Source organism: Astatotilapia calliptera, chromosome 19, assembly GCF_964374335.1.
Source record: "Astatotilapia calliptera chromosome 19, fAstCal68.1, whole genome shotgun sequence".
Lineage (NCBI taxonomy): Eukaryota > Metazoa > Chordata > Actinopteri > Cichliformes > Cichlidae > Astatotilapia > Astatotilapia calliptera.
Window position 1 is genome coordinate 27,121,652 of NC_137440.1, and position 27,319 is coordinate 27,148,970.

Here is a 27,319-nt window from a genome sequence, read left to right on the forward strand (position 1 = left end):
CACACACACACACACACGTTTAAATTCACATTGTGCTGATTTTTATTAACGCATCTACAGTACTGTAGAGTGTAGTTAGAGTAGATTGGTCTATCAGAGTAAGATACAGCCGAATGACATAATTACATGAATCTGAAGTATTGATTTTTGCACGTTCAGAAACCACAGTGGTGAATAGTGACAAATGAGGCTGTTAAAGTCAGAAGTACAGATGATCTTCTATTCAGAAGGCTTTCTAAAAGCGGAGCTCCAAGTGTTCGGCGTTCATTTTAGCCGTCTGCGTCACCGATGAACGAAAAGCCATTAAAGTGATGATTAGTGGTTAAGGAAGGGAAGTGTTTGCGAGAGTTTGGGCTGTACACATGCAGTTCAGAAAGCATTGAAGTGGGGGCATGCTTTAACTATGAAGGGAGACGTTTACACAATAAATAATGGGATATTGTGATGTTACCGATTCATATTAACAGCAAAGTGCAGTCTGAGATTTATAACTCACTCCATTTGTAACGTAGTCCATCCAAAAATTAGGATTCAAAGAATCCAGTTCAGCTCTACAGTTCACTGTAGCACAACTTAGTTTGTTTGCCAAACCCACAGGAATGAGTCGGCCACTAAGCAGTCCACCCTCAGAGCCCACTCTGACAGTAGGCTGTTACGGATCAGCTTTATTTCAGTTCACTTTGTTAAAATCCACAGCACTTAATCACATGGATTAATCCAGAAGTTTAAGGTTGATTGTTTTCGTTTATGGATGTTACCATGAAATGAAGGAGCTGCTGCATGTTTCCGCTCAGTGATAATTCTGTCTCAATTAAAGCCGATCAGCAGCGACGACGTGAAACAAGCTGAAACGTCGTCCAATCTCCTCAGCTGAATTTCCACACTTCTAGCTCCATGACTCGGAAGTCATCGGTTTCTGAAAGGCAGCAGTTATTAAAAGTGTAGCAGGGACTGCTACGGCCCAGGTATAGGTTCTCATCCACCCACAGACCGAAGTGACCACTGTGGAAAAAGAGGGAGACGGTGGTTAGCGAAAGGAAACCGACCCTTCTTGGCTTGGTTTGAAAATTAGAGCAATATTATTTTTTGTAAGCCACAGAAGTATAAATTATGGAAGAGTGGAAGTCGAGAAAGCTACTTAATTACCTGCCTCCACCAATAGCAAAGCAATCCAAGTCTCCCTTAATAAAAAAGGAATTCTCTCCAGTCCACTTGAAACACTGCAGAGAGACATCAGATAATCATCTCACATTTATAACACACGGAGTGTCTCTGTTTTACCTCCATCAATTCATTTTCCCAGGAAGCATCATTCATCACAACTCAGATCCATTCCTTCAGTCATACCATCCTGTTATTTTGCATTTTAAACGGTTTAGAATATATTTTCTACACTAAAGAAAAAAAAATCTGGATTGGTTACCTTGAAGCGAGGATGCAACATGAAGAGAAACGTTTCTCCTGTACCGTAAAACATCTCACTAGACCTCAAAGGGTGAGAGAGGAAGGCCCCAAATATCTGATTAGAAAAAGTCATAAGAGAAAATTAAAAAACTAAAGACTAAAGATATATATTGTTTATTTGAGATAGAATAGTTCATTTTTACCAATCGATATGTTGGTAAGTCGCTAGTATCGGCCAATATTTGCAGATATATTGGTATTTTCAATTCAATTTTATTTAAACAGTGCCAAATCACAACAACACGGAAGACCGTACAATAATACATACATATATATTCATTTATAGCAGCTGATGAATGATAAATTAAAAGACGAGTAAAGACGAGAAGGGAGAAACACCGTTCAACCATATTATACGCGTTAATGTTTCAGAGTTGGCCATCCTGCAACCTCCGTACTGTAAATGTGTGTTTGGAACACCACAAACACGACAACCAGAATAACCAGCTGATCTGAGAGTTCGGCAGAGCGTGAAAAAGTAATTCAATTCAACAGTCACCTCAAGGCCTTTTATATTGTAAGGTAAAGACAGTACAATAATACAGAGCCAAGCCTGACAATCAAATATCCCCCATTAGCAAGCACTTGGTGACAGCAGGAAGGAAAAACTCCCTTTTAACAGGAAGAAACCTTCGGCAGAACTAGGCTCAGGGAGGGGCAGGGCCATCTGCCATGACTGGTTGGGGGTGAAAGAAGGAAGACAGGACTGTGGAAGAGAGCGAGCGATTAATAATAACTAAAGATTAAATACAGAGAGGTGTATAAACACATAGTGAGTGAAAAGGTGAGTGAAGAAGAAACAGTGCTTCATGGGAAGCTCTCAGCAGTAATCTATGACTTGTGGCAATAAAGCAAGCACAATCATATTATCTTAACAAGTACTTATAAATACTACACATAACAAACATTAGGGAAATCTGCTGATAGTCTACTGATTTATCAGATTTTAAAATCACCAAATATCGGTCATGGAAATCCTAGACTGGTCTGGCTCTAGAGCTGACAGTACATTTTTACCTCATCGAGCGCATCCTTGATGACAATAATAACAGGCGAGTCCGTGCCGCTGAGTTTTCTGTAAAGAGACTTGAGGCTGGCGCCGTGACGCGACGTGCTGTAAGCCAGCTGCCACGTGTAGCCAACAGTCCTGGGAGGAAGCTCCTTACACAGCTGGAAACAGATGAAAGGCGGGAAGTAAAATAAATGAAATGAACATTAGAAAGGGTGACATAGCAATTAAATACTGGAGATACCATCTGTGTGTGTTTTCTAGAAAATGTTAGGAAACTGGCATTTATTCATTTCTGAATAATGAACTACCTGTAATAATAATAACAACAATAACAGGCATTGAAAAAGTAATGGTATCTCTTCCGTGTCAACCCCACAAGTTTTATTCTGCTCATGTGATTGTAGCGTTTTCAGTGTGAGAATCATCCCAGTCACTCCTTCAGCATCTGCTGACTACAGGTCATTATGCACATGAACAGAAACGTCTTTCTGGGAATTCCTTAACTGCATGATTGAGCTTGCATCAAGACATTTCTTGTCAACCTTTAATTAAGCAGAAACACCACAGAATGAGTGCCACTACTCTAGGACATCTATATAAGAGCAGTGTGTGAGCCAACTCAGCTTTCTTTAAATAGTCTCCTGAAGATACTTGGCCATAAAACACTAAGCAGTAAATCTAACTGTATTATACTGTCGCTTATGAGGTCAAACAGTTCTTTTCTTACATCATTTTAAATAAGATTAGCTATTCCTCTTTCAAAGTAAGAAAACAAAAACCCACTTTACATTTATCTTATAATCTGATGAAACCCTTTAAAACTTGGGAGGCTAAAATGATTTTCAAATGCATATTTAGTTTCATCAATACTTACTTATATTTACTTAAAAAGTCTCAAAAAGGCAAAAAGGACAGTAATTTCTGTTGCATAAAGACAAGCTGTTGTTTATCATAAGCCCGGTTTTAATTTCTTTATGTCTTTACTTAAAGAACCTTTAACTTCTTGTGTCCCCTTGAATTCTGAAGCTAAACCTAGATGCTCTTACATCATCAGATGATTAAAACTCACATATAAACGCTTGTTTGGTCTCACCAACCTCTCTGACGTGTGAAGCCTCCAAAATCTGGCTGTTCTCAACAATATTACTGAGTCCTTCGGGGTCTCTATCAACGACCAAGAGCGGCTTGTCTCTACTCTCCTCCATCAACACCATCTGCAAAAAGACACTTGTACATTTGAAAAAAGCTGTTTTTCTTCTAGAATATTCTAATAAAAACAAGTTTTTCTTCATCAGGAAACAAATGTTTTAACCTGCAGTGCAGGTCACAAACTTACAAACGTTATTCTCCATTATCGGCATAAAAGTCCGACTGACCTCATCTCTCATCGTCTGCTATCCTGTGAGACCCAAACAATAATAATCCACTCACTTCCCAATCGTCCCCTGAGTGTCTCTGAAGCAGCTTGTCCTCATCCTCCTCTTCCTCCTCCTCCTCGTCTTCAATGAGTACGAATTCCTCATCATCACGGTCTCCCTCCCCGTCCTCCTTTCCTCCCTCAAGCATACACAAGTCTGGTCGGCAGTGTTTTAAGTAGGCGTACAGCTCGTCGGAGCTACAGCAGGGAGGAGAAGGCACTCGCTCAGAAATGTTGAATCGACAAACAACACGACAGCTGCACCAACACAGTGAGAGCGTGGCACCCGGGTGTGGTTTTCTGCTCAGCTGCAGGCGGAGAGGTGGGGAACGCTGGTTCAGCTCGTTTATGTGGCTTTCAATTATCCTTTTACTGCCGCAGATTTTCTGGTTGCATTGTTTTCCTGAGATTCAGCTTTCTCAGAACGGAGTCAGTGCTTCGGTGAGGATCGCTCAGTTAAAGAGTCACTGTTTGGACTGCATGGATGTTACATTTGAATAGCCGTGTGAGAAGTATTCACAATCATTTACTTGAAAGTAGTGATGCCAGAGCATGTAAGAAAATCAGAAAGAAAAACAGCAGTAGGGTCGAATTTAGTGTTGTTACATTGTTTCTATTATTACTGCATCACTATTACTGATGCTGGCTTACGCACAGCTAATTGGAACTACTTCATACTATAGATGAGAAGGATAAATGTAGCTGTGAAACAAAAACACTAGAATTTATGAAATGTTATAGAGTAGAAATCTAGAGTTGACTAAAACCATTATACAGATTCAGGTACTGGCACCGAGTCTGACCAACATCGTTTTATTATTGGATGCCACAGTGGCCCTTATTATGCACACACAAGCTGACAGACTGACTCTATTTTTCTGAAGACAAAGTAATGTTTATGTGTCCATTGTTCGCTGAGTGGCAAAAGATAAGCGTGCCAAGTAAGCATTTAACGAAGTGACCCTTGTTAGCACGAGTACAGTGCTGGAAAAAAGCACTTTTGTCACACTTACATGTTTCATTTCATCAAACAAATTTAAATATTAGGGGTTCTTCTGACCTCCTAAATAAGCCTCAAATGCACTCTCTGAGTAAATTTGGTATGCTGGCCCCTCCTGGGAAAGTTCACCACTGTTCCAAGATTTCTCAGTCTGTCCATAATGATTCTTGCTGGAGTCCCAATGCCTTGAAAAAGACCCTTTGCAGAGTAATAAATCTCAATGACTTGGCATTTTTAGATTGCCCCATAATATGATGCTTTTGAGGTCTATTAGCCCCTTCAACTTTGCCACACAGGTTCTATTTAAGTGATTTCTTTATTCAACAGGTCTAGTAGCAATGAACAAGTGGAGGGCTTTACTTTTCACACAGGGTGTTCACAGCACTGTAGATGGATGACAACATAGCCAGTTAAAATAGTTGGCATGTCCTCTCTAGCTCAGAAGATTTTATATTATGTTAATAAAAGTTGATCAGTGCTTTATCGGTATCTGGAAATATGACGTTGATACCTGAAATTGATGGACAAGACTGTGGGAGCCGGAGAATTTGCTAAAGCAGAAAGACGAGGACTTGTGTAACAGAATGACGACAGGGTGGAATATTTAAATACTTTAGTTCTCTGGCTGAATGTGCTCCTCTGAGTAACCTGGATTATAGAGCACAGCGGCGTGGGCTCGAGATTTAACCAAGAGCTTTCATTATAAAGTGCAGTTGTAAAGGTTAGGAGTCTTTAAAAAGCTCTCCTGATTTGCATGACAAGAAATGCAGTGATTATTTTAAGTCTGATGGAGTTTTTCTTTAAATCTTTGATACTTTTCTTAGAAGTGCTTTGGTTACCTTTCCTGTGACAGTGCAAGCCAGGTATCCCTTTTAGGTAATGCTTTGGCTGGTCCGAGGTGAAGACCTCCGACACCCTTTTTCTTTCCTGCCGATGGCTGAACCCGCAGCCTCACAAACATCAGACCCCCAGGACTGCTCGCTGATGACCTCTTAGGTGCTGTGAAGGAAACAAAGAGCAAAGATGGCCTCACGTCAAAGGAATAACACATCTAACACATCAGCCAGACAGACATACACTCAACAAAAATATAAACGCAACACCTTTGTTACTGCTCCCATTCCCCATGGGATGGACGTAGAGACCTAAAATTCATTCCAGATACACAATATAACCATCCCTCCCAAACAGTGGTCACAAATCAGTCCAAATGTGTGGTAGTGGGCACATCTGCTATATTGAGATAATCCATCCCACCTCACAGGTGTGCCACATCAGGATGCTGATCTGACATCATGAGTAGTGCACAGGTGTACCTCAGACTGCCCACAACAAAAGGCCACCCTGGAATGTGCAGTTTTTTGCGCTATTGGGGGTCTGGGGACCCAGAACCAGTCAGTATCTGGTGTGACCACCATTTGCCTCATGCAGTGCAACACATCGTCGCATGGAGTCTATCAGATTGTCAATTGTGGCCTGTGGAATGTTGGTCCACTCCACTTCAATGGCTGTGCGAGGTTGTTGGATATTCGTGGGAACTGGTACACGCTGTCGTATACGCCGGTCAAGCACATCCCGAACATGCTCAATGGGTGACATGTCCGGTGAGTATGCTGGCCATGCAAGAACTGGGACGTTCTCAGCTGCCATCTGCCCTGAACAATGTGAACCATGATTCATCCGTGAAGCGCACACCTCTCCAACGTGCCAGACGCCATCGAATGTGAGCATTTGCCCACACAAGTCTGTTACGGCGACGAGCTGGAGTCAGGTCAAGACCCCGATGAGGACGACGGGCATGCAGTTGAGCGTCCCTGAGACGGTTTCTGACAGTTTGTGCAGAAATTGTTTGGTTGTGCAAACCAATTGTTGCAGCAGCTGTCTGGGTGGCTGGTCTCAGACGATCTTGGAGGTGAACCTGCTGGATGTGGAGGTCCTGGGCTGGTGTGGTTACACGAGGTCTGCGGTTGTGAGGCCGGTTGGATGTGCTGCCATATTCTCTGAACCCCTGTGGAGACGGCTTATGGTTGAGAAATGAACATTCAATGCACGGGCGACAGATCTGGTTGACATTCCTGCTGTCAGCATGCCAATTGCACGCTCCCTCATTGCTTGTGGCATCTGTGGCATTTTGCTGTGAGACAAAACTGCACATTCCAGGGTGGCCTTTTGTTGTGGGCAGTCTGAGGTACACCTGTGCACTACTCATGATGTCAGATCAGCATCCTGATGTGGCACACCTGTGAGGTGGGATGGATTATCTCAATATAGCAGATGTGCCCACTACCACACATTTGGACTGATTTGTGACCACTGTTTGGGAGGGATGGTTATATTGTGTATCTGGAATGAATTTTAGGTCTCTACATCCATCCCATGGGGAATGGGAGCAGTAACAAAGGTGTTGCGTTTATATTTTTGTTGAGTGTAATTCACATTCAGACCTGCAGTTTGATTTTTTACAGAGGTCTTCTCCATTTCTTCAGATTGCAGTTGGTCCATGTTCACTTTGCTCGCCACCTCTTGACTTCCACAGCAGAAGGTGGCAGCACTGCTCAGGACAGCCAGGCTGCCGACCGATGCTTCAGTCAGCACCTCCAGAGGGCTGCTATCCAGCTCCTGTTCAACTTCAGCCATGTCCTTGCTCTCTGCCTCCTCATCTTCAGAAACCTCCTTGGTCGGGCTCAGAGCCAGTCTGGATAAATCAGCTGGAGCAGCAGACACCAGAGGTGGGCACGACTCCCCCTTGTGATTCAACTGACCTTGTTTTTTGGCCATTTTCAGCTTCTGGAAAAGTTTTTTCCCTTTTCTCCTGAAAAAAGTGAAAAAAAGTGGTTATACTGGCATTTCATGTAATCCGATATCCACGTGCTTAACTATGCATCCCTGCTGACCTCTGCTGAGAGGTGTTGAAGTGAACATGTGAGATATCAGAGAAGAAGGAGACAGATGCCAGATTGTCAACAGAGTATGACAGAAGGTACTCCTCGCAGCCATGCTCCTTCACCAGAGGATGTGTCTTACACGGATCAAAGAAGATTTTATTAGAAGTCACCAGCAGGATGCCTGAAACACAACCCTGACAAAGAGAGACAGAAAATGCTAACGTTAACTTACAAACGTCCAAAAAAAACCCCCAACCTTCTTAACCTGTTCTTCAGACTCACCTTACGATCAGTGATGTAGCGGCAGATCAGTTTGAGATATGGCATGGGCTCTGGTCCCTCCCCCTCACAGCACTCTGGTGGCAGAGCCAATAAGCAGAGCTGCCCATCAGGCATCGGTACTGCCTCCACATCCTGTCGGGATCGCAGGTAACAACAAAATACAGCGTTTAATAGAGAGTAAAAGGACTTTTAGTCAACAAGCTTTTTGGCTTTAGTCAATGTAAATGTTTGACCTGTTTCTGTTTTTAAGGTCTTAAACTGAAGATAACATCAAAAGCATTTTATATCTGTATCAGTGCATCATTTGTCAGATGTTGCTGTTTGTTCACTGCCCACATCACTTTTCCAGCCTGTTCTCAGAGCTGTGATGTTTTTGCTGCTCGTTTCCACAGTAACAGTCATTTGATTCATTTTACAGCCTTCTGGCCTCATGTTTTTCTCACCACGGCTAATAACCGTTATTAGCCCCATAATGAAAGCTTCTTGTTTTTTTCATTACAATCATAATCTTCTTCAGCTTCTTTATTATTAATCCATCGTTTTTCACGTTGACTTGGCTGTGGATCACCTTGTCATATTCAGCTTTAGTCAGGTCTTAAGCAAAAGCACCAATATCTGAGTTTATAAATACTTTTATTAATAACAGATCTGCAATAAAAATCTGACTCTCAAAAAAAAGCTCAAAAGGTTAGCACGAAAATGCACCCTGGGTATCAAAATGTCACTTGGAAATGTCAAAATATTAAATATGAGTGAATATTTTCATGCATATAAATATAAAAAGGATGGGCATCACATTAATTAATTAATGCCATGAACAAACATATCTAACACATACTTTGGGTGCTGAGGATATTTACAATCTACAATCTAATTTATGAGAGACTCAGTATTTAAAATGTTGACCCTTCTTCTTATTAACTTCTGTAATTCTCTGTGGCACGCAGAATATCAGCTTCTGGGTGAAAACCTGATTGATGGGGATCTATTTAAGCATTATCAGCTCCAACATGCTAGAAAATGAACAGATTTAAACAGAATTGTCCCTGAATTGTTGGAAGAGAATGTTTTTTTTTCCAGTATGGTGCCACGGGGAAAAAAAACCAAACATTTGGGTGTTTTGTTAAAATAAAACTCCGCAGGGAACGTTTCGACTTGGAGTTCAAGGGGTAATGTGATGTTATGACCAGACAATGATTAACCCTGAGATGATCCTGAGGACATTTTGTGCCATTCCATTTCGTTATTTTCATGCTATTTTGGCTGTTCTGAATGAATATAGCTCATATCTGTCATTACTTTACGATATTATTTTCTGTAAATTTAAGAATTGTTGTCTCAGTTTCTTAAAATGGCTGAGCTATGCAAAAAAAACGCCACATTTTATCCAAAGGACAACTATATTTTTAAAAGACTGAGTCATTTAAAGTGGAAAACAATATTACTATATAATATTTTTACAGCAGTTTTGGGGAAGATGGCGTTTTCTGTCCTTAGAGTAGAGAGAGTCAGGATTTTTAAGGATCCTCTAAGGGTTAAATACAGATTACATCAAGAGAAGCTGTTATGGTTCAAAAAAGCCACTTATTTTTTTGTAAGCATTTACTGCATTTCCCTCTGCAGCTACCCTGGCCAAATGTTTACACAATACAACATGTTCTGCTGCACTTATCGGCTGTTTATGAGGAGAAACCGAACCTAATAATTGCAATAAATGCACAATGTAAGAGTAAAAGGCTGATTAAAAACTGTGATCTGGAGCCTTACAGATAAGTAAGGATGCATATGGTCTAAAATGCCTTCAGCAGCTGGCTCCTGGGTTTGACTCCCAGCCAACTGGACCTTTGCTACAAATCATTCCCCGATGCTTTTCCCACTCTTCCCGTCTGTCTCCACTACGCTCTCTGAAAAAGGCAAAATGTCTCAGACTACCACATTTAAGTTCTTACGCTTTCTTAATATGGCACCAATTCCTTACATTAGTCATTTCACGGCCCTTTCTTTACACTGTCACGTAAATACTTTTTATGATAAAAAGAAATCCAACAGTTCCCTTTGAGCAAACACACCTTAATGACTGTTTTCTCTCATTAAACTGCAGGGGACAGTTAAATGCCTCACAAACCAACCAAATTATATGTCATACAGAGTCCCATATTATGGTGCCATGATACTATCCCTGATTCAAACACTGATGCATCAGTTTTAAATAGAAATGTTTATGAAACCACTCTTTTATTATGGCTTTGTAACCTGATAACAGGCAGAACTGGAAACTGAAGTGGATTCAAAAGTCTAGACCCAGACACATGTTACTGAACGATGCTACAAAGTCTTTATTATAATCTTATATACAAAGTAACTATGATCCTCAGCTATGAAAATATCAAATAGCAAAGTATATCTGTATAAACCATAAAGAAGCATAAAAGTGGGCTTTTTTTTACCACTTACTTTCACTTCAGTCACATTTTTTAAAAACAACAAAACTGCAAAATCAGTACTCTCGGGATTGCACCACATGCTATTATTATCAGTTGTATTTCTGCTTACCAGTAGTTTGTCGTATTCTGCTTCTGGTGACGGGGACTGAGGCTGAGCAGCGAGTGGATTCAAAGGGTCTTGATCTACTTCCGCTTCTGGTCTCTCCTTAGTATCGGAATCCAGTTCTGGATGCGACGATCCTTCTCCAGGAGAAGTGTTTTTTCCTTTTGGGACGACCAGCTGCTTAAGAGAAAATGCCATTGTAAGAATAGCTGTGACACTCACGTGGGCACACCGTGTAACACTGGAAGAGAACAGAGCAGTTCCTCATTCTACAGCCCCGCATTTTCCTACTTCTTTGTTTGTAGTGACATCTAGGCTCCATATAGGGCTCTGGATGCGAGGTTGAGCACTTTGTTTTACAGCCACAATATACCAATTTAAAGCATTAATGTGACAACACTTAAAGAAATTATGACTTTGAGCCTGTTCTTTCTCATAAACATAAGTTCTGGTTGGGTAGTGATGCATACATTGGTTTAAGGTGGAGCAAAAAAACAAAACAAAACACTTTCACAGGCAGGCAAGAGGGAGGCACTGCTTTGCATTTCAAATCAGCTGCAGCAGATGTGTCATTCTGATGTGTGTACACGCTTAACAGGCGCACTAAATATGTGAGTCAAATGTCAGCAACTATCGTGTGCTTACAGTTGACACTTACCTCTCTGGCGATGAGGGTAGCAGACGACGAGGACGGTTTAGTTCCTGTAAGGGTGGACTGGTGACCCATGTCGCTCTCCTCCGTTGAGGATGCATTACTGTTAAACTTAGATGAGACGCTGAACACACCATCCCGAGGGAGACCCTGAGTGGGGAGAAACACAAACACAAGAAAGTCTCCGTCAGTAAATTGAAATGTGATTACACAACACAAGGAGAGGTCATATTTTAATAATGAAAGATATAAATGGGCCTGTTTTGGATTTGCCTAGTACACTACCGGGACCAAATAAAATATATAATCGTTCTGCATTTTTTTTATTTGATTGTTTGTGTGCAGCAAAAGCCATTCGGTTCCTTATCAGAGAGTTGGTTTAATATAAATACAGCCTCCTTAAATGCACATGGGGACATCATTTGTTATGGAGCCCTCTGTGCGCTTCCAGTTTAAACAAGTTCAAACATCAGAGAATCGGATTGAATTTCCAATAAACCTGTGGACTCTCTCTCTCTCTCTCTCTCTCTCACACACACACACACACACACACACACACACACACACACACATAGACACAAACACGTAAGATCATCAATTTGAAACAGTGGGAGTAAAGCATAACGACTGTCATCGGCTGACAGATGGATCCATCGACCTAAATTTTATTAGTGGCGCCTGACATATTATATAACCGTGGAAAATCACAGTGCTCTCGTGTGGGCGTGGGCTTTTAGCCGCGTCTTAGGACATGGACATGTACGCATTAGTGCCGGCTAACGCACAATAATTTGGCGAGTTGCAGCAAACATCTCATTAATACACAATACCTTAGTTTGACAACTAAGTGTACACATAAGTGCTGTGAGTGCAGTGCATATTAGATGCAGTGGAGAAAACAGCGAACGCACCCAGATTTCAATGTATATCAATCGGTCTTTATTCTGGAAACTTGGCCCGTGGAGACGAAAAAACTCATAAAAAGACAAGAAACAAAATTAAAAACAAACAAAATACACCCCAAATCGCCCTCCCACAAACAGCCAACTACATCTGTGTCTCATCAACAAAGACGGATAACGTATGTGGTTTCAAACCTCATATCCATTGAGCCCACATTCTCATTCTCAGAGGTGTTGAGCCTCTAAATAAACTTACACATGAGACTTCTAAATAAAGCTTCAATTGTACTGACTCCAGCCGTTACAAACATCTCACTTGCACCGAGCCACCTCGGTTTCTTCAATAATAACCTCAGAGTGTCATTATGAGCTACCTGAAGTTGAAGCGTGCTTTCCTGTAGTTCTCCATGTGCCGTTTACAGAGGTGAACAATATGCTGTAATTAGAGAGATCTTCGCAGTATCTTTACACACATTTCATGCATGTGTAATCTGGCATTGCCTATAAACATAATCATCACCTGCCATTTAATCTGTAATAACATGTCCCAGATCTTTTTCCTTATTATCTGCAATGCTAAACGCCTGTCCTCAACTTCTTTGACATACATCAACATAAAGATTTAAAAGAGCTGGAGACTAAATCTCTCCTTGTCCAACTCCATTGTTCGCCGCTAATAAAGCTGAAACGCTGTCTCCTGACTTTACTCGAAGCCGCTGGTTGGCATGAGAATAAGCCACAACCGTCACGATGTATTTGGGTAACCTTTTTGAAAACAGAGAAGTCAGCCTAACACTGGCATATTTATGACGCTTGACAAAAATGATCATAACCTTCATGCTTTATTACCTGGTAGGTCAGGTATAGTATGTGCCCTAATGACCATGAAGTCAGTGCTTCCAGTATTATCCACCTTCTACAGCTCACTAGGAAAACAATTAAATAAGGTGCTATAATGCTTCTGTCATTATGCAACAATGTTATTTGTTCCAGAAATCCCTTCGACTGTATTTTGGAGCGATATCCTGCAGTTACTACAAACTCTCACCTCTTTCCAGAAACCTGTCATATTGTTACATAGTAGCTTCTCCTCCAGCAGATCAGCTTTTTTTTTTTTTTACAAATATGGACTGCATATTTATACTTAGCATTAGTGAGCTTCTTATCCTCAAACACGGACACCTGTCTGGGTACATCAGCTAAAACCCATTTATGAGCTTCAGCATGATACTCTGCTACATATTTATTCCAATCAGATGTGTAGAATGAAGTACCCATAAATGCAGCTATTTAATAAACTAAGCCTGCTTTTTAGAAAAGCCCAGATTTGGATAAAAGTTTCAAGGCTCCCTGTTAAAGGAATGTCTAATCACATGGACGCTAAGACACCGATCAAACTGTCAAAGGTTTTATTGTGCGAGTGTAAAATATGTGTTGATATGGGATTATAGGTACAGGTAGGTGTGGTGTATGCTGCACTAAATCAGGTGACGAGTACACTACAGCACTTTTTAATCTGTGTTAAAGATACACTTCTATGAAAAGGCCACTCCTAGAGTGACACCTATATGTGGAGAGCTTGTGTGTCCATTGTGAGTTTATGTAAGTTGTTAATAAGTGTTCAGAGGACTGGTCAGATGTTAGAGCTAGCAGGTCTGAATTAGCTCCTTCACTTGGTTTATCACCCCTGATAATACATGTTTAGTCTTTTAGCCGTCTACACATTAAATAGAATACAATTCAACTCTCTCCCAGTGTGATTTCAATTACCAAAAAAAGAAAACTGCACTATATCAAAGCATAACAGCATTTAAAATAAATACAGAGCAAATTTAATTTCAATGAAAAAGGAAAGGATTAAAAGTGGGAGAAGGCAGAGGGAGGACAGACAAACAAATCTTCTCATCTTTTACCTCATTGCTACATGCTTTGTCATTCAATTTTAAAATCCAAGCTGACAAACCTTAGAATGAACGTCTGAGAATGCAATCCTCCTGTATTTGTTGCAGAAGCTCTTAAACAGACTCTCTTTGCCCATGGTGTCTGACAACAGCTGAGCGATTTCTGATTCTCAATCAAAGAATCTGACTCTCAACTCATCGCTGAACCTTGGACAATCTTTATCAAATTCTCTGAAGACCATAAATTATGAAACCAATTACTACCCTCAAGCTGCTAACTCTGGGACACCCAATGATATAAAGTTACATAAATCAGCCAATAAATCCATAAATTCCAAATTTTCTCTTCCATATTCCCACAGCTGCGTGCCTCACCACCCACAAAAGGTCAAATAAAGTTTAAAAGAAAACCATGTGACTCACCCTGCTGCTTGGGCCGTCACCTGACGATCCACCCACTTGCTCGTTTGTCACTACAGTATTGTTCAGATCCCATGAAGTCCCTGTGTGGAAAAAAAACACACATTTCTGCTATGCCATTCTGGTATGATAAAGCACTCTGAGCAGCAGCAGAAGTATGAGGAAGCAGCTTAATATCACAGTTACTACAAGTCTGCTTGAATACTAGTTTAAGTAATGAACATGAACCAGCCAGCAGGCTCTACATGTCTGTTATAAAATGCTAATTCAAGCTGCAGTTCTTCCAGCAGCGCTTTGCTTCTACATGATGCAAACAGCCTGCCTGAGGATATCGAACACTGCAGGAGTACCTGCGAGGTAGTACTGCCGCAGCTTAGGGTTTCTGATGTGCGGGATGTGGTTGAGGGGTCGACACACAATTGTCTGGTGCTGGAGCTGGCTGCTGGTTGTAGCCTCCTGCAACACTCGGCCTGATGGTTGTGTCTCCCAGGGCCGTTTTGCAAACTGTGGAGGCTGAGAGACACCAGCAGGCAGCTTGGATCCCAACCTGAGGCACAGAGAATCAAAAACAGATTTAATGCCTTTATATTAAAGCTCTGCAATGTTTAACAAGGCTCTGTACTAACACGCCAATAATCCAACTAATATTTGGTTAAATGTAACTTGACCAAACATTTTAGTAGCTGCCAAGAAAGTTTTTGCATAACTCTGGGGGGATCTTTGACCACTCTTCTTGGATGAATCAGTAGGATTAACTTAAATTTGTTGGTTTCCTGGCACAGATTCGCTTTTAAGTATACTGCACAAATTTTCAGTAGGACTGCGGTCTGAGCATTGGGAAAGAAATTACGGAAGGTTAATGTTAGCCTACTTTAGCTATTCCAAAACCAGTTTTGATGTTTGGGATCACTGACCTGCCGGTACACCCAGTTGTGTCCAAGTTTTAACTGTCTAACTGTTGATTTGAGGAGAAGGTGAAGAATTTGGAAGTAGTCCTCTTCCTTCATTATTTCATCCACTTTGTACAGTGTACTCGTACCACTGGCATCAAAACACCCCCAGAGCATGATGCTACCACCACCATGCTTACAACTGGTACAGTGTTCTTAGTTTTGAAAGCCTCACCTTTACTCCTCCAAACATGCCTCTTGCCATTGTGGCCACAAAGCTTAATCTTTGTCTTGTCTGACCATAAAACTTTCCTCCACTGTGGACAATGACACTGATATTCCAGCAGTTTCTAGTTCATCGCAGGCTTAATCCTTATTGGTTCCTGTGCAGTTCCTGAACATCCTAACCAAAGTCAATTTAGGCAACAATTTAGTCTTCTTCCAGACTTTGGAAAAAGTGGTGACATATCTGAATAACATCTACTTATGCACAATTGTTTGAAATGATGATCGTGAAATCTGCAGTTGTTTAGAACTCTGCTTTCTAGATCTTCACTGAGTTCCTTGGACTTCCCACTGGTCTGAGCCTGTCAAACAGATCTTTTTTTTATTGCTAACAAAGAGAAACTACCAGGTTTAGTCAATCATGATCACCAAGGAGAAGTCAATAGGTCTTGGCCTTCAAGTTTAATAACACTTTAGAACTTTCAGCACCACTTATTGAAAAGTGGATGTGTATAGTTGAATCTTTATGTTTACTTTTGACCCTGTCTGGATTAGAGAATCCAAGATAACTTCAACCTTGTGACCCAATTCTGGCATTTTAAAGTAATTTAAGAAGTGTTATGTCCAATTATTCCATCCTGGAAAAAAGAACCGTTCTAGATATAGTTAAAAGTCAAAAATTACCATGACATTAATGCCCATAATGGGTGGATGTAAACTTCTAACCACAAATGTATGTAACCATTGGCCGAGAATGAATATTAACACTCAAATATAAATTATATTTTAAGGTGGACTTTCCCTTTAACAGCAGGGATTCAAAGATTGTGTTGTTTAGAGTATCTGAAGTGTGAATAACAGACTACAGCAGCGTTCACAGCCAGAGCCCAGTTATTTATAGGGGAGTAGGAGTTGTCTTTGCAATGGCTAGAGAAGAGACTGAAAGAGTTCTTGGCAAGATGCTATGGCTCTCACCCACATGATGTGACTGAGCGTGGAGTTGTTGGAAATTTGCATTTTGGGATTCTGTTTAGTAGTCAGGCATCACACACAAGGACTAAATTGTAGCTTACTCAAGCTAATATCAGTCAAACATATCACAGACATGCTTTCTTCTTTGCTTTCTTTCCAGTAATCCAAGTATTAGAGGCCTGACCTGGTCTTCACATTGCCGAAGTAGCTAGTCCTCGCCTTGTCTCTCTGGGGCTCACGGTCCATGGCTCCTAAAGTCCCAGCCCTCCTCACAGACTGAGCCATTTTCTGTTTTTCTTTAGTCTGTTGCTGGCAGCAGTGGCAGATGCAGAGGGACGAGTGGCTCAGCTGGCATCCTTCCTCCTCCTTTTATTCCCCATGCCTACCTCCTGCCCCAGTTATGGCACCTACACAAGGCAGCAATAAAGTCAGAAAATGTGGAGGGATTTTACAAGCATCCACCTAATTATGAAAGAGAGATGAGTGAATCAAAAGCCTACACTTTACCCTAGAAAGAAGTGAGATACACATTAACAGGGTTAATCCAAGCAGGAGAAATGTTTTGCACACTCTTAAATAGGTTGCAGCCTGACCAAAATGATAAGACCTGGGAAGAAAAGAGCCATTTAAATCTTCAAATCAAACAAGCAGAGCACAAACTTATATGATGCCTCATCAACGGCCAGTCACATGCTACTATAGCCCTGTTATAGGTCAACTATCACAATAGAAAGAACGCAACAAGATAAGCATTGAATCTAAAAAAGGTTTACTTTTTACGCAGTCGGAACAGTGGGATATTGCAGGAAAACAATATTACAACAAATTGCAACACTGAACTGTATTAATGTTTTCCTTCACCACCGTCTTTTTGCTCAGAGAGATCTATAAAGTAAGGTTACACACACTATCTGACTTATTAACCCTCTATCCTCTCCCAGTGGCATACTATGAGATAATAAAGGGTGAGAATACTCAAGGGAATTAAGACAGATTTCCAGTTCAATAAAAATATCCATCAAAATACGTGCTTACAGTCAATGGGAACTATAGTGATCAAAGATTGCTGACCAGCTTACCGTTTTGTTTTGCATTTCTGTAACTATGTAAAACAGGATATTGTTATGCAGGAATGTCCTTATAGATGGATCAGATAATGTATGTGCTGGCTTTTTAGCTGGGGAAGGCGCTACTTAGGCACTACTTAAAACTATGTTCACGTCGTAATATATGCACCATTGTAGCTACAGCCTAATTCCTGCATTTCATGTGGCATCCCAAAGCTCACATCCCTGAGCGATTAGTTGTTTGTTATATCTGAATTAGCGGCAACAGCAGTGTTAGCTAGCTTAGCTTTGTACTGCATACTTTAGGAACATTACACGATCATAGGTTAAAAAAACGATAATAACATGCTTCATGTAAATGTATAAGGTGTCATTATCAGCGTGGAGGAAGTAAGCATTTGAGACGACATCACAGAATCATCAAGACAACAGCTATGGCAAAAATATATATATTTATATACATTAGCGGCAGATTTGGGGGAGATGGGGGATTTATAGGAGCAGCAGGTTAACCGAGTGTTGTCTTCACTGACCTGTGTCTAGCCCAGGGATGGAGACGGGTGGCGGTCATATGAGCGCGTCTTCATATTGCAGTGTTATGATATCACTGCAGACAACAGTAACAAGTTCCGCCCTGTTCCCGGCGTCGCGCCGATTCACAGCTACCTGTCAAGATTGTTCCTCCACCATCGGCAGGCAACGGCGAAGGCGGAAGTATGTAGCAGGGAAACATCTTGTCTTTTCACCGCATCTTTTCTCATTGCTTCTGAGACAGGATGCAGCCGACGTTTTGGGACACAGCTACAGAGGACTAGTTTGTCCAAAGAACCCTTACTATAAACGTCAGAGAATACAATACTACGCACGTATTTAGATATAAATACAGGCATATGCATTTCTTAAAGAATATTATAATCAAAGAGTACTCTTTTCTAAAAATACAAATATTATAAAAGATTACTGTTTCCCTGAAATAAAGTAGGGAAATACAGTATGCGACAACAAAACAACAATAAAAGACAAAATATTTCCTACTTACCTGCACATGGTTAAGCTTCACAGCAAAAACAGAACAAACAAAACAAAAATTAATGTAATCAATTTATGAAAAATATAATGCAGGTAACCACTCACTTTATTAGGTATACCTGCTTGTCAAGAACTGTCTTAAATCCTTCATGGTACAGATTCAACAAGGTACTAAAAACATTCCTCAGATTGACATGACAGCATCTTACAGTAGCTACAGATTTGTTAGCTGCACATCCATGATGCAAATTTCCTGTTCAACCACATTCCAAATGCACTGTATTGAACTGAGTCTGTCTGTGTGTTAGTACAGTGAACTCAATGTCATGTTCAAGGAACCACTCTGAGATTATTTGTGTTTTGTGACATAATGTGTTGTCCTGCCAAAAGCAGACATTAGAAAATGGAAACGCTCCCGTCATGGTCATCAACAATTACTTAAGTAGGGTTTTGTTGTGTTTAAATGAGGCTTGCTCAGCTGGCATGAAGTTACCCAAAGTGTGCTATCCCTCACACCATTACATCACCATTAGCAGCAATCTAAACTATTGATACAAGGAACAATAGATCTATGATTTCATGTTCTTTATGTTGAATTCTAAAACCGGAATGTTGTATCAAAAACTGAGAGTCATCAGATGTTGTATCCCAGTCTTCTATTGTCAAGTTGTGGTGAGTCAATATCAAATGTACCCTCATTTTTTTGTTCTTAGCTCTTGGGAGTGGCCAGCTGTGGTCTTCTACGGCTTCAGCACATTTGCTTCAAGGTTTGGTGCTTTTGGAGATGTTCATCTGCATACTTTGGTTGTAACCAGTGGTTGTTTGAGTTACTGTTGTATATATATATATGGTTGTGAAGGAACCCCCACCCCCACTGCCCAGATCAGCAGTCCAAACTTTTGGCACAAACATCCATCCTATGTTCATGTCACTTAAAACACATTTTTTTCTTCCCCATTCTGATGTTTGGCTTGAACATCAGCAGGTTATTTTAATCATGTCTAAATTAATTGCACTGGGTTTTAAACATAAATCCATACGGGATATTGAAATGCACTACCTTATACTGAGAAGTACTTTTTGGCCACTTATATCATTGCATTGTGCAATTCATAATCAACAACAAATAATCCGACTTTTGTAGTAAATAGCATTAAACACCTGCAAGACTTTATAAACCCTCAAATTATAATTGTACTATTCTTAAAAGTAGGTCATGTGGTGTTGAGGGTTGGGCTCAACACAGCAATATACTGAACATAGTTTGACAACAATAACAGCTCGTGGTTTTTGGTAAAAGATATTCGTGGATTTATTTGTAAGCACTGTTCACTTCCACCTGTAGGAGGTGCTCTAGAACCAAGGAAAGGAAGCCCGTGAAGCTGCAGCCAATCAGATCGCAGGACAGAGAGGTACAGGTTTCCGGCCTGCTGAACGACAACAATCTGAAAGACGAAGAGGAGAAGCTGCTGCTTCCACTTCATCGTCGGGATTGTAGTCATTTATAATCAGCGGTAAGTTACAGTTTTCAAGCTTGTGCTGAATTCTGTTAAGTTGTACGAAACATGCTGAGATATGTTGATGAATTTTACATTTGAGGGGTCAAGCAGGGGGCCGTTTTTGGCGCTGCTAAAGCTAGGTGACGGTGCCTGTGTTTGGGACCATTTTTTAGGTTAGCTACCCGGCTAATGACAAACTCAGCAAAGCTGTTCGCAAATCACAGGACTAAATGTTATCTTTCTACCGCTTTGCACCTGCTTTCATCCAGTTTAACGTCAGACAAAGTAGCATGCGTCGTTTTCATTAATAAAATTACCGGTTTTAGCTACCTAGCAATTTTAGCATTCACGATTATTACTCCGTTATTTGATGTTTACCAGATAGACGATGGAGTGTGATTAAGCTGTACCAGCTCTGACTAGCTCCCGAGGCGTGACAGTTTATAACACCTGTTTACGACTCGTTTTTTAAAAAGAAATTTCTCAAAAAAGCCACAATCAAATGAGTGCTGATAACTTAACTGTGTATTTGAGCCTTTTATGGCGATTTCTGATGTGTTTGGAAAGTTTGGTAAGTAACACGAATCGCCCTGCATTAGTACTAAGTAACAAGTCATCGATATTCACAACTGCTTTATATCATATTTTACTAAAACAAGCAAAATCAAATTTATGGGAGAGTACTAGTTCTTGTGAAGTAACCATGTGTTCAGATTTTTCCTGTTACTCTTAAACAGTTTTGGGCAAGTTACTTTGAAAAAGTAATTAATTATAGTTACTAGTTAGTTCTTCAAAAAAAAGTAACCGAGTTAGTAACTGAGTTACAATATTCTAAAAGTAATTTATTGAAAAGTAACTATTGCGTTACTTTAAAAAACGTTTAACCCTCTGGGGTCCAGGGTATAATTGGCAATTTTTAACTACTTTTGATTTTCCCTCCCTTCTTATTTGCATCCATTTACCTTCTACCTTGATTTTTTAAAATAACCATTTCAAACTATTTACAGAACAATCAGCTGTTCTGCATTCAATAAGATGCCACACAAATTATTTGTGCCACTCTGAAAAAATAATTTCTGTCCACTATAAGGGAGAACATCAAAGCCTGATACCTGCAGGTCTGACAGCAGCAGGTGTATCACACTCCAAACACGCTAAATGTCACACATCTCTCACATCTCAAAACTCGCTCTCTCTCTTTTTCTGCTGTCTCTCTCTCTCTCTCTCTCTCTCTCTCTCTCTCTCTCTCTCGCTGTCACTCCTAAAACTTCCCCTGGTTTTTGCTCATAAGCAGAGAGTGCTTGCTAGCGCTGTGCTTAGACCAGGGGTGGGCAATTCCAGGCCTCGCCGGTGTCCTGCAGGTTTTAGATCTCACCTTGGGTCAACACACCTGAATCACATGATTAGTTTGTTACCACACCTCTGGAGAACTTCAGGACATGTTGAGGAGCTAATTTAGCCATTTAAATCAGCTGTGTCAGTTCAAGGACACATCTAAAACCTGCAGGGACACCGGCCCTTGAGGCCTGGAGTTGCCCACCCCTGGCTTAGACAGTAAACGTGGCGAAACTATTGAGGAAAAAACACCGCGTATATATTGTTTATCATGACTCTGGTTTTACGTGGCCTATCAACACAATTTAAAAACTGGTTTATATCACCTTGTTGCTTTGTCTTTAAGTGGTCATGTGATTGGCTTACCACGACTACTTTATTCTTCCTCAGTCAAACAGCAGCACTCATGCGATTGTTTTGCACCCTTAGCTCCAGGTGTTGTGCTAGACAGTGATCGTGATTACCGTCTGCGGGAGTGCGTGCAGCTGCTTAAAGCTGTAGCGTCCAGATTACTTACAGCTACTTCCGTGCAACTGATATAAGATGCAGTAAGCTGAACACAGCTTCAACCATCTGTTTGTTGAAAAATAGTAACGGATCATATTTTCTTGTTAGTAACTGTAACGGCGTTGTAACGATAGGAATAGTAATTAGTTAGATTACTCGTTACTGAAAAAAGTAACGCCGTTAGTAATGCCGTTACATGTAACGCCGCTATTCCCATCATTGCTCTTAAATAATAAGCAATTTTCGGTCCCGAGAACTGGCAGTCTCTCTCACATGACATCTGTTTACTGAAATTCTCTGTCTTCAGACACTCCCAGCAATAAACTTTGGTGTGCAACTTCCTGATGAGACGAATGAGACTGATCCACAATTAACATGGAAGCAGAAACGGTAAGTTTTAAAGAGTGTTTTACACACACGGATTGTTCAGAGAAACAAATCCAGCAAGAAAAAAAAACTTATGTGTTTTTATTGTTTGCAGGAAGTTATACCCATCTGGCAAAATAAGCCTCATGGATCCACGCGCAGTGTTGTGAGAAGAATAGGTTCCACTCTTCCACTTAAACCTCCTCAAAGGGCATGCTTCCAGGTATATGAAAAATACTGTATTCTCCTAATTATTCTGTCCTTTTTATATAAAAAATCGCTGCTGTATACATTAATGTCTTTGTGCATTAGGAGCTACCAGGTCTGCCTTCTCTTCGTCCAATGGACGGGCCTATGGTTCCTACCTTGGCAGACATAGCCTGGATTGTTGCAGATGAAGAGGAGACATATGCCAGAGTGAGGTGAGTCTAGACTGAACCGAATAGAAAGGTAAACATGAAGGTTATGGAGTAGTGCCGGGTTAATTCTTCTCAACAGCATTAAACCAGACACTTATTTTCCAACTTAGGAAACTGATATATTGTCCTATTTTCCTGTACTAGACAGGTGTTGCTTCATCTTGGTGGGGTTTTTTTGTCCTTTTATTCATGAAATTTGAAAAAGGTCGGCTTAATTACAGTGCCAGTGTTTCACAATAGACACCTCTATCTGATGAGCTGTTGACAAAGATCTCTTCTGGGGAGTTGTTAAAAGGAGACATTTGTACCCTGGGGAGATAAACAGACTCAACACCTCAAATCTGTTTTTTGTGACAGTAAACACTTGCTCTTCTGTTTTTAGAAGTGACACACGTCCTCTGAAACACGAATGGCGACCCACACCGCTCCTGGTGCTTCACAGGAATTCATCTGTGCCCAATTTCCGCCGTGAGGGCAAAAGGATGGAGGGGCTGAAGAAGCCTGGCGTGACTGCACTGAACCGTACTACAGCACTGCAGGATGAGCTCAGCAGACTTCGAGCGCAGATCGCTAAAATTGTGGCAAGTGATTCAGGTAACACAACCAGAGATTTGCTACCACACTGGTAAGGTGTTGTCAGCTGTTGCTATATCAACCATAGCGCTGTGGTGGGTGGAAACTGGCAGTCTGGTTAAATGAGGTCCGCAGTGGATTGGAGCTTTAAGATTGCTTTATTGAGCCTGTGACAGAGTTACTTTTCCCATGACTGTGTTTCCTTTGTTGCCAAGTCAGCAGCCCTGATTTTGCATGGCTCTTTGGTACTAAGATATCTTGGCATCAGTTTGTAGGTCAGTGAGTAAAGATAATCTCTGAGAGTTACCCATTTAATATGAGCTCTATTCATTTGCATTGTGTTCTTTGTGTTGTATTATAATTCAAATAAATGGATTCTGACTTTAATTCTGATTTATGATTAAAAAAATGGAAGTCTTCATCTATCAGGCAAACAATTCCACTAGAGCAGGGATGGGCAACTCCAGGCATCAAGGTCCAGTGTCCTGCAGGTTTTAGATATCAGCCTGGGTCAACACACCTGAATCACTTCATTAATTCGTTACCAGGCCTCTGGAAAACTTCGGGACATATTGAGGAGGTCATTTAGCCATTTAAATCAGCTGTGTTGGTTCAAGGACACATCTAAAACCTGCAGGGCACCGACCCTCATGGGCTGGAGTTGCCCACCCCCTGCACTAGAGTATGATCACACCTCCACCTTAATGTCATTAATGGGGAAATGGGCTATAGAAACCAAAACGAAGAAGCTGTAGACATGTTTACCTTTGTTATTTAATAGGCCACTTGAACAAGTGATCTGTGGATCCAGCTTGAAGTGGCTCTTTGGAACTGATGTTTAAGTACTTAGGTACTGATTTAAAATTTCCAACTGCCTGATGAATTGATTTTGTGCACAGCTGTGATGTGTGAGCACTGGAGGGAGCTCACACATAGGGGATTACGTGAACTATGAATAATTAGGACAATAAGACGTAGAAGCAGTGCTTAAAACGCTTTATGCTTGTTTATGTTTATACTTTGACTTTATATTAGATTCAAAGGAAATAATCAGACGTGGCTCAGTTTGAAAGGTGCAGTTGTTTATGTGGGACATTACTGAGAGGCACAAACTAAACAACTGCTGCACAGACCATTTCTCTGCTTTCTTTCAGGCTCTAACCCCCTCACCCCAGATCTGCTCTCGCCTGATGACACAAGCATGAGCTTTTCCATGGCGCCTTTCGAGGCGGCGTCCTACCAGCCGGCCCCCACGGCGGCTGCTTCCTTTGTCATCAGCGACGTCACAGAGGAAGAAGAACCGGAGGAAGAGGAAGATGAGAAAGATGCCGTCTCTGTGGTTTCAGAGCTGGTCCCTGACCCTCTGCCCCCTGTTTCTATGACAGCATCAGCTACCTTTGATTTGGACAGGCCTAGCATGGACTTCCGGGAGGCAGAGGAGGATACAGTGTCGCTATCAAAGTCCACCAGTTTTGCTGATGTTATGGACATCCTGAAGGACATGAACCGCATGAAGATGAGCAAAGACAGGTAGGAGATGTTGATGTGCAGAAAGCCTCAGAGTTCTCAGGTTTGTAGTCATGAATTTAATGGTTTTGGTGTTGTGATGCAGGTACAACAGAGGCTGCACTTCCCTCAGGGAGGAGGACTCGGCCTCGCTGATTTCAGAAGCTCTGAGGAAAAAGTTTGTCCTGAAGGATGAAGATGCTGCCTCTGTGAAAAGAAAGTAGTGCGATCATGTTAATAAGAAATACCCAATCCTGCTGCTCCATGTAAGTCTGGGGAGAGACTCAGTTTTTGTAGTTCCTGTTTTAAAAGAAAAAAAGAAATTAAACCTTTGACCACAAGTGTTAGGTAACTGTTTTTTCTTAGTTGCTTTTTTCTCTTTTCCTCGTGATTTTTAGGCCTTTGCCTGTGGATAATGTACCCGTGGATCCACAACCTCGCTCCTCAGACCCAAGGCAATAGCTGTCTGCCAGAGATAGAACAAAAACACTTTGTCCCAGACACTTAAAACCAGTGCGGGTGCATTGTGAAGGGGAACAGCCAACTCTTGGTAACAGTCAGTTTAAGCACTGCGTCACACAACACTTTCAGTGTGTTTCTCTCTAAAATTTCTTAGTTTTATTTTCAAACAGACTTGATCCCAATGATGACCAATCACTCGGTCATGTAAATCTGATTTGCTTTTGTTTTTATAATACTACACCGGGGAGGCTGACATTAAACCAGTATCATTTAGTTTTTGGACCCAAATTGTGGAATGCCCCTCGCTTTGAAGAGGGTACTGCCCGTCTTTCTTAGTTTTGTTTTCAGTTCTTTCACTAAGGAGATGCAAACCTGTTTTAGCTATGTCAAGAAGTCCTCTCGCATACTTGAAAATGTGTATGTACAGATGAAACAGCTGTAGTGCATATGCAGGGAAGTACTGCAGGTTTATCATAAAAATCATTTAGGATGTTTGCTGTTGATGTGTGCATTTCAGTACTGAGTCTGTGGAAATGCACAGCATCATGTACTGTTGTATTGCTCGATCCACTACACTTCTGCCCTTTAGTTTCAGAGTAACATCCAGATCCATAGTCAGTGATTTTACAACTGAAAGGGGAGAGATTACATTGATAATAAAGAGGACAAAGGAGGGAAATATGCCCCCATCCTGAGTTGTATTTCCAGTAAAGCCAACAACAGATGCAAGCTTGTACAACTAAGACTCTTAACAATTTTGCCTGTGTGCAGCATGACTAGTTGGTAGGGAAAACCATCTGTATAATGTTTATAATGTAATATTAAACAGGTGATTTTACTTTAGGCAGAGACTAAGCTTATGTGTAAGAGAGCTTTTACATCGTGCAGAGTTTTTACAGAAAGTCTATTTAGATCGGTCCACGCCTTACCTGTTCAGATGCCTAATTTTATCCCCTTGTTTATTCAAAGTGCCATGGGTTTGTTTCATCCATCCTGCCCTCCGTTTGTCCTAAATGTGCCCTTTGTTCTCAGCTTTTATATTAAGACTCCCAAGCATACAGTTAGCCTGTTAACCAGCTGTGTGTATGTGTGACATTCACAAGTGTTAGGTTTTTTTTATTTAAAAAAGAAGAAGAAAGTTGTCGCAAGAAAAATACTTCCACACGTGTCCCTCCTCCTCTGTTGTTGCTGTCATGTCCTGGCTGACAGGAGTGGGGATTTTCTTTGGTGTGGTTTTGCTGTGTGAAAATATACTGCTAGGATATTTGTGTTTGAACTGAACAAGAATGTGCACATTCCTGTCTTCATGTAGTGGAGTTCAAGTTTTTCTTTGACTTGCTGGAACTGGCTCCAAGCTGAGTCTCGGTAGATCATGTCACATGCTTGACTTGAACACTGAGGAAAATGCCATATGCAAGTTTAAATAGATTTACTAAGTCTCTAGACTTGAAATGATGACCCATACACCGCATTCACTACCAGCTGCGTCACCGGTCGTCAGACTTGCTCCATTTGCTTTGAAATTCTAGTTTGAGCATTTGTCGCCATTGTATCTCCATGTAGTCTTGAGCCTGTCAACACCATTTTTTTTGTCATGTAAGGACTTGTAAATAAAGAATGTGCTGATGTTTTGAAACAGCGTCATTTTTTTTTTTAAATTACCATGCAGCGATGGACGTTACCACAAGAGGGCAGTGCAGGTAAACCAAGGAGTTGATGCTCTATTCAAAGGCATGATGGTTCTTTGTTCAGAAACAGTTTGGCAGGTCTAAGTTCAGTAAGGAGGCAGCCTACTATTAGTTTTAGCACTGGTGCAAAGTAACTTACAAAATAAAATACATTTCCTCATGTACTGTGCCAAAGTGTGATTTGAAGTTTCTTGTTCTTTGGTTTAGAAGCTAATTTATACTTCAAAGGAAAATCATGGACTTAAAAAAAACTCTGTATACAAAACCTACATTTAGATGAAACTAAGCACACATTAACT

General features: G+C 41.0%; 2 protein-coding genes across 4 annotated transcripts; one reads left to right on the plus strand and one right to left on the minus strand.

Moving 5' to 3' along the window:
• Positions 1-18: 18 nt before the first annotated feature.
• LOC113012592 (nuclear receptor coactivator 7) lies at positions 19-18,346 on the minus strand. 3 transcript variants are annotated; one of them, XM_026152883.2, is made up of 16 exons: positions 18,170-18,346; positions 16,754-16,976; positions 14,833-15,029; positions 14,486-14,565; positions 11,266-11,409; positions 10,614-10,784; positions 8,061-8,192; positions 7,788-7,972; positions 7,338-7,705; positions 5,733-5,892; positions 3,908-4,091; positions 3,574-3,690; positions 2,482-2,634; positions 1,424-1,519; positions 1,147-1,220; positions 19-1,002 (listed from the first exon to the last, which is right to left on the minus strand). In XM_026152883.2, the coding sequence occupies exons 2-16, from the start codon at positions 16,852-16,854 to the stop codon at positions 867-869; spliced, it is 2,298 nt and encodes a 765-aa protein (XP_026008668.1). In that variant the 5' UTR covers positions 16,855-16,976; positions 18,170-18,346; the 3' UTR covers positions 19-866. The 3 variants fall into 3 exon arrangements, with proteins under 3 accessions (XP_026008668.1, XP_026008666.1, XP_026008669.1); XM_026152881.2 differs by having other exon boundaries at positions 10,614-10,787; XM_026152884.2 differs by lacking the exons at positions 14,486-14,565; positions 14,833-15,029; positions 16,754-16,976; positions 18,170-18,346 and adding an exon at positions 12,171-12,309 and having other exon boundaries at positions 10,614-10,787.
• A 1,660-nt stretch (positions 18,347-20,006) lies between these two features.
• mtfr1l (mitochondrial fission regulator 1-like) lies at positions 20,007-26,968 on the plus strand. The gene is made up of 8 exons (XM_026152886.2): positions 20,007-20,179; positions 22,314-22,396; positions 22,488-22,595; positions 22,685-22,794; positions 23,174-23,385; positions 24,519-24,894; positions 24,977-25,136; positions 25,269-26,968. The coding sequence occupies exons 2-7, from the start codon at positions 22,382-22,384 to the stop codon at positions 25,092-25,094; spliced, it is 939 nt and encodes a 312-aa protein (XP_026008671.1). The 5' UTR covers positions 20,007-20,179; positions 22,314-22,381; the 3' UTR covers positions 25,095-25,136; positions 25,269-26,968.
• Positions 26,969-27,319: the final 351 nt, after the last annotated feature.

What these genes read in the sequence shown, in the direction of transcription:
- LOC113012592 (XM_026152881.2), bottom strand. Translation starts at nt 16,854, where the DNA reads ATGGCTCAGTCTGTGAGGAGGGCTGGGACTTTAGGAGCCATGGACCGT. An exon ending in GCGGCAGTACTACCTCGCAG is followed by an intron (nt 14,566 to 14,832) that starts GTACTCCTGCAG and finishes TTTTCCACACAG; the next exon opens with GGACTTCATGGGATCTGAAC. An exon ending in GCTACATCACTGATCGTAAG is followed by an intron (nt 7,973 to 8,060) that starts GTGAGTCTGAAG and finishes TCTCTTTGTCAG; the next exon opens with GGTTGTGTTTCAGGCATCCT.
- mtfr1l (XM_026152886.2), top strand. An exon ending in GAGACATATGCCAGAGTGAG is followed by an intron (nt 22,795 to 23,173) that starts GTGAGTCTAGAC and finishes TTCTGTTTTTAG; the next exon opens with AAGTGACACACGTCCTCTGA. An exon ending in ATGAAGATGAGCAAAGACAG is followed by an intron (nt 24,895 to 24,976) that starts GTAGGAGATGTT and finishes GTTGTGATGCAG; the next exon opens with GTACAACAGAGGCTGCACTT.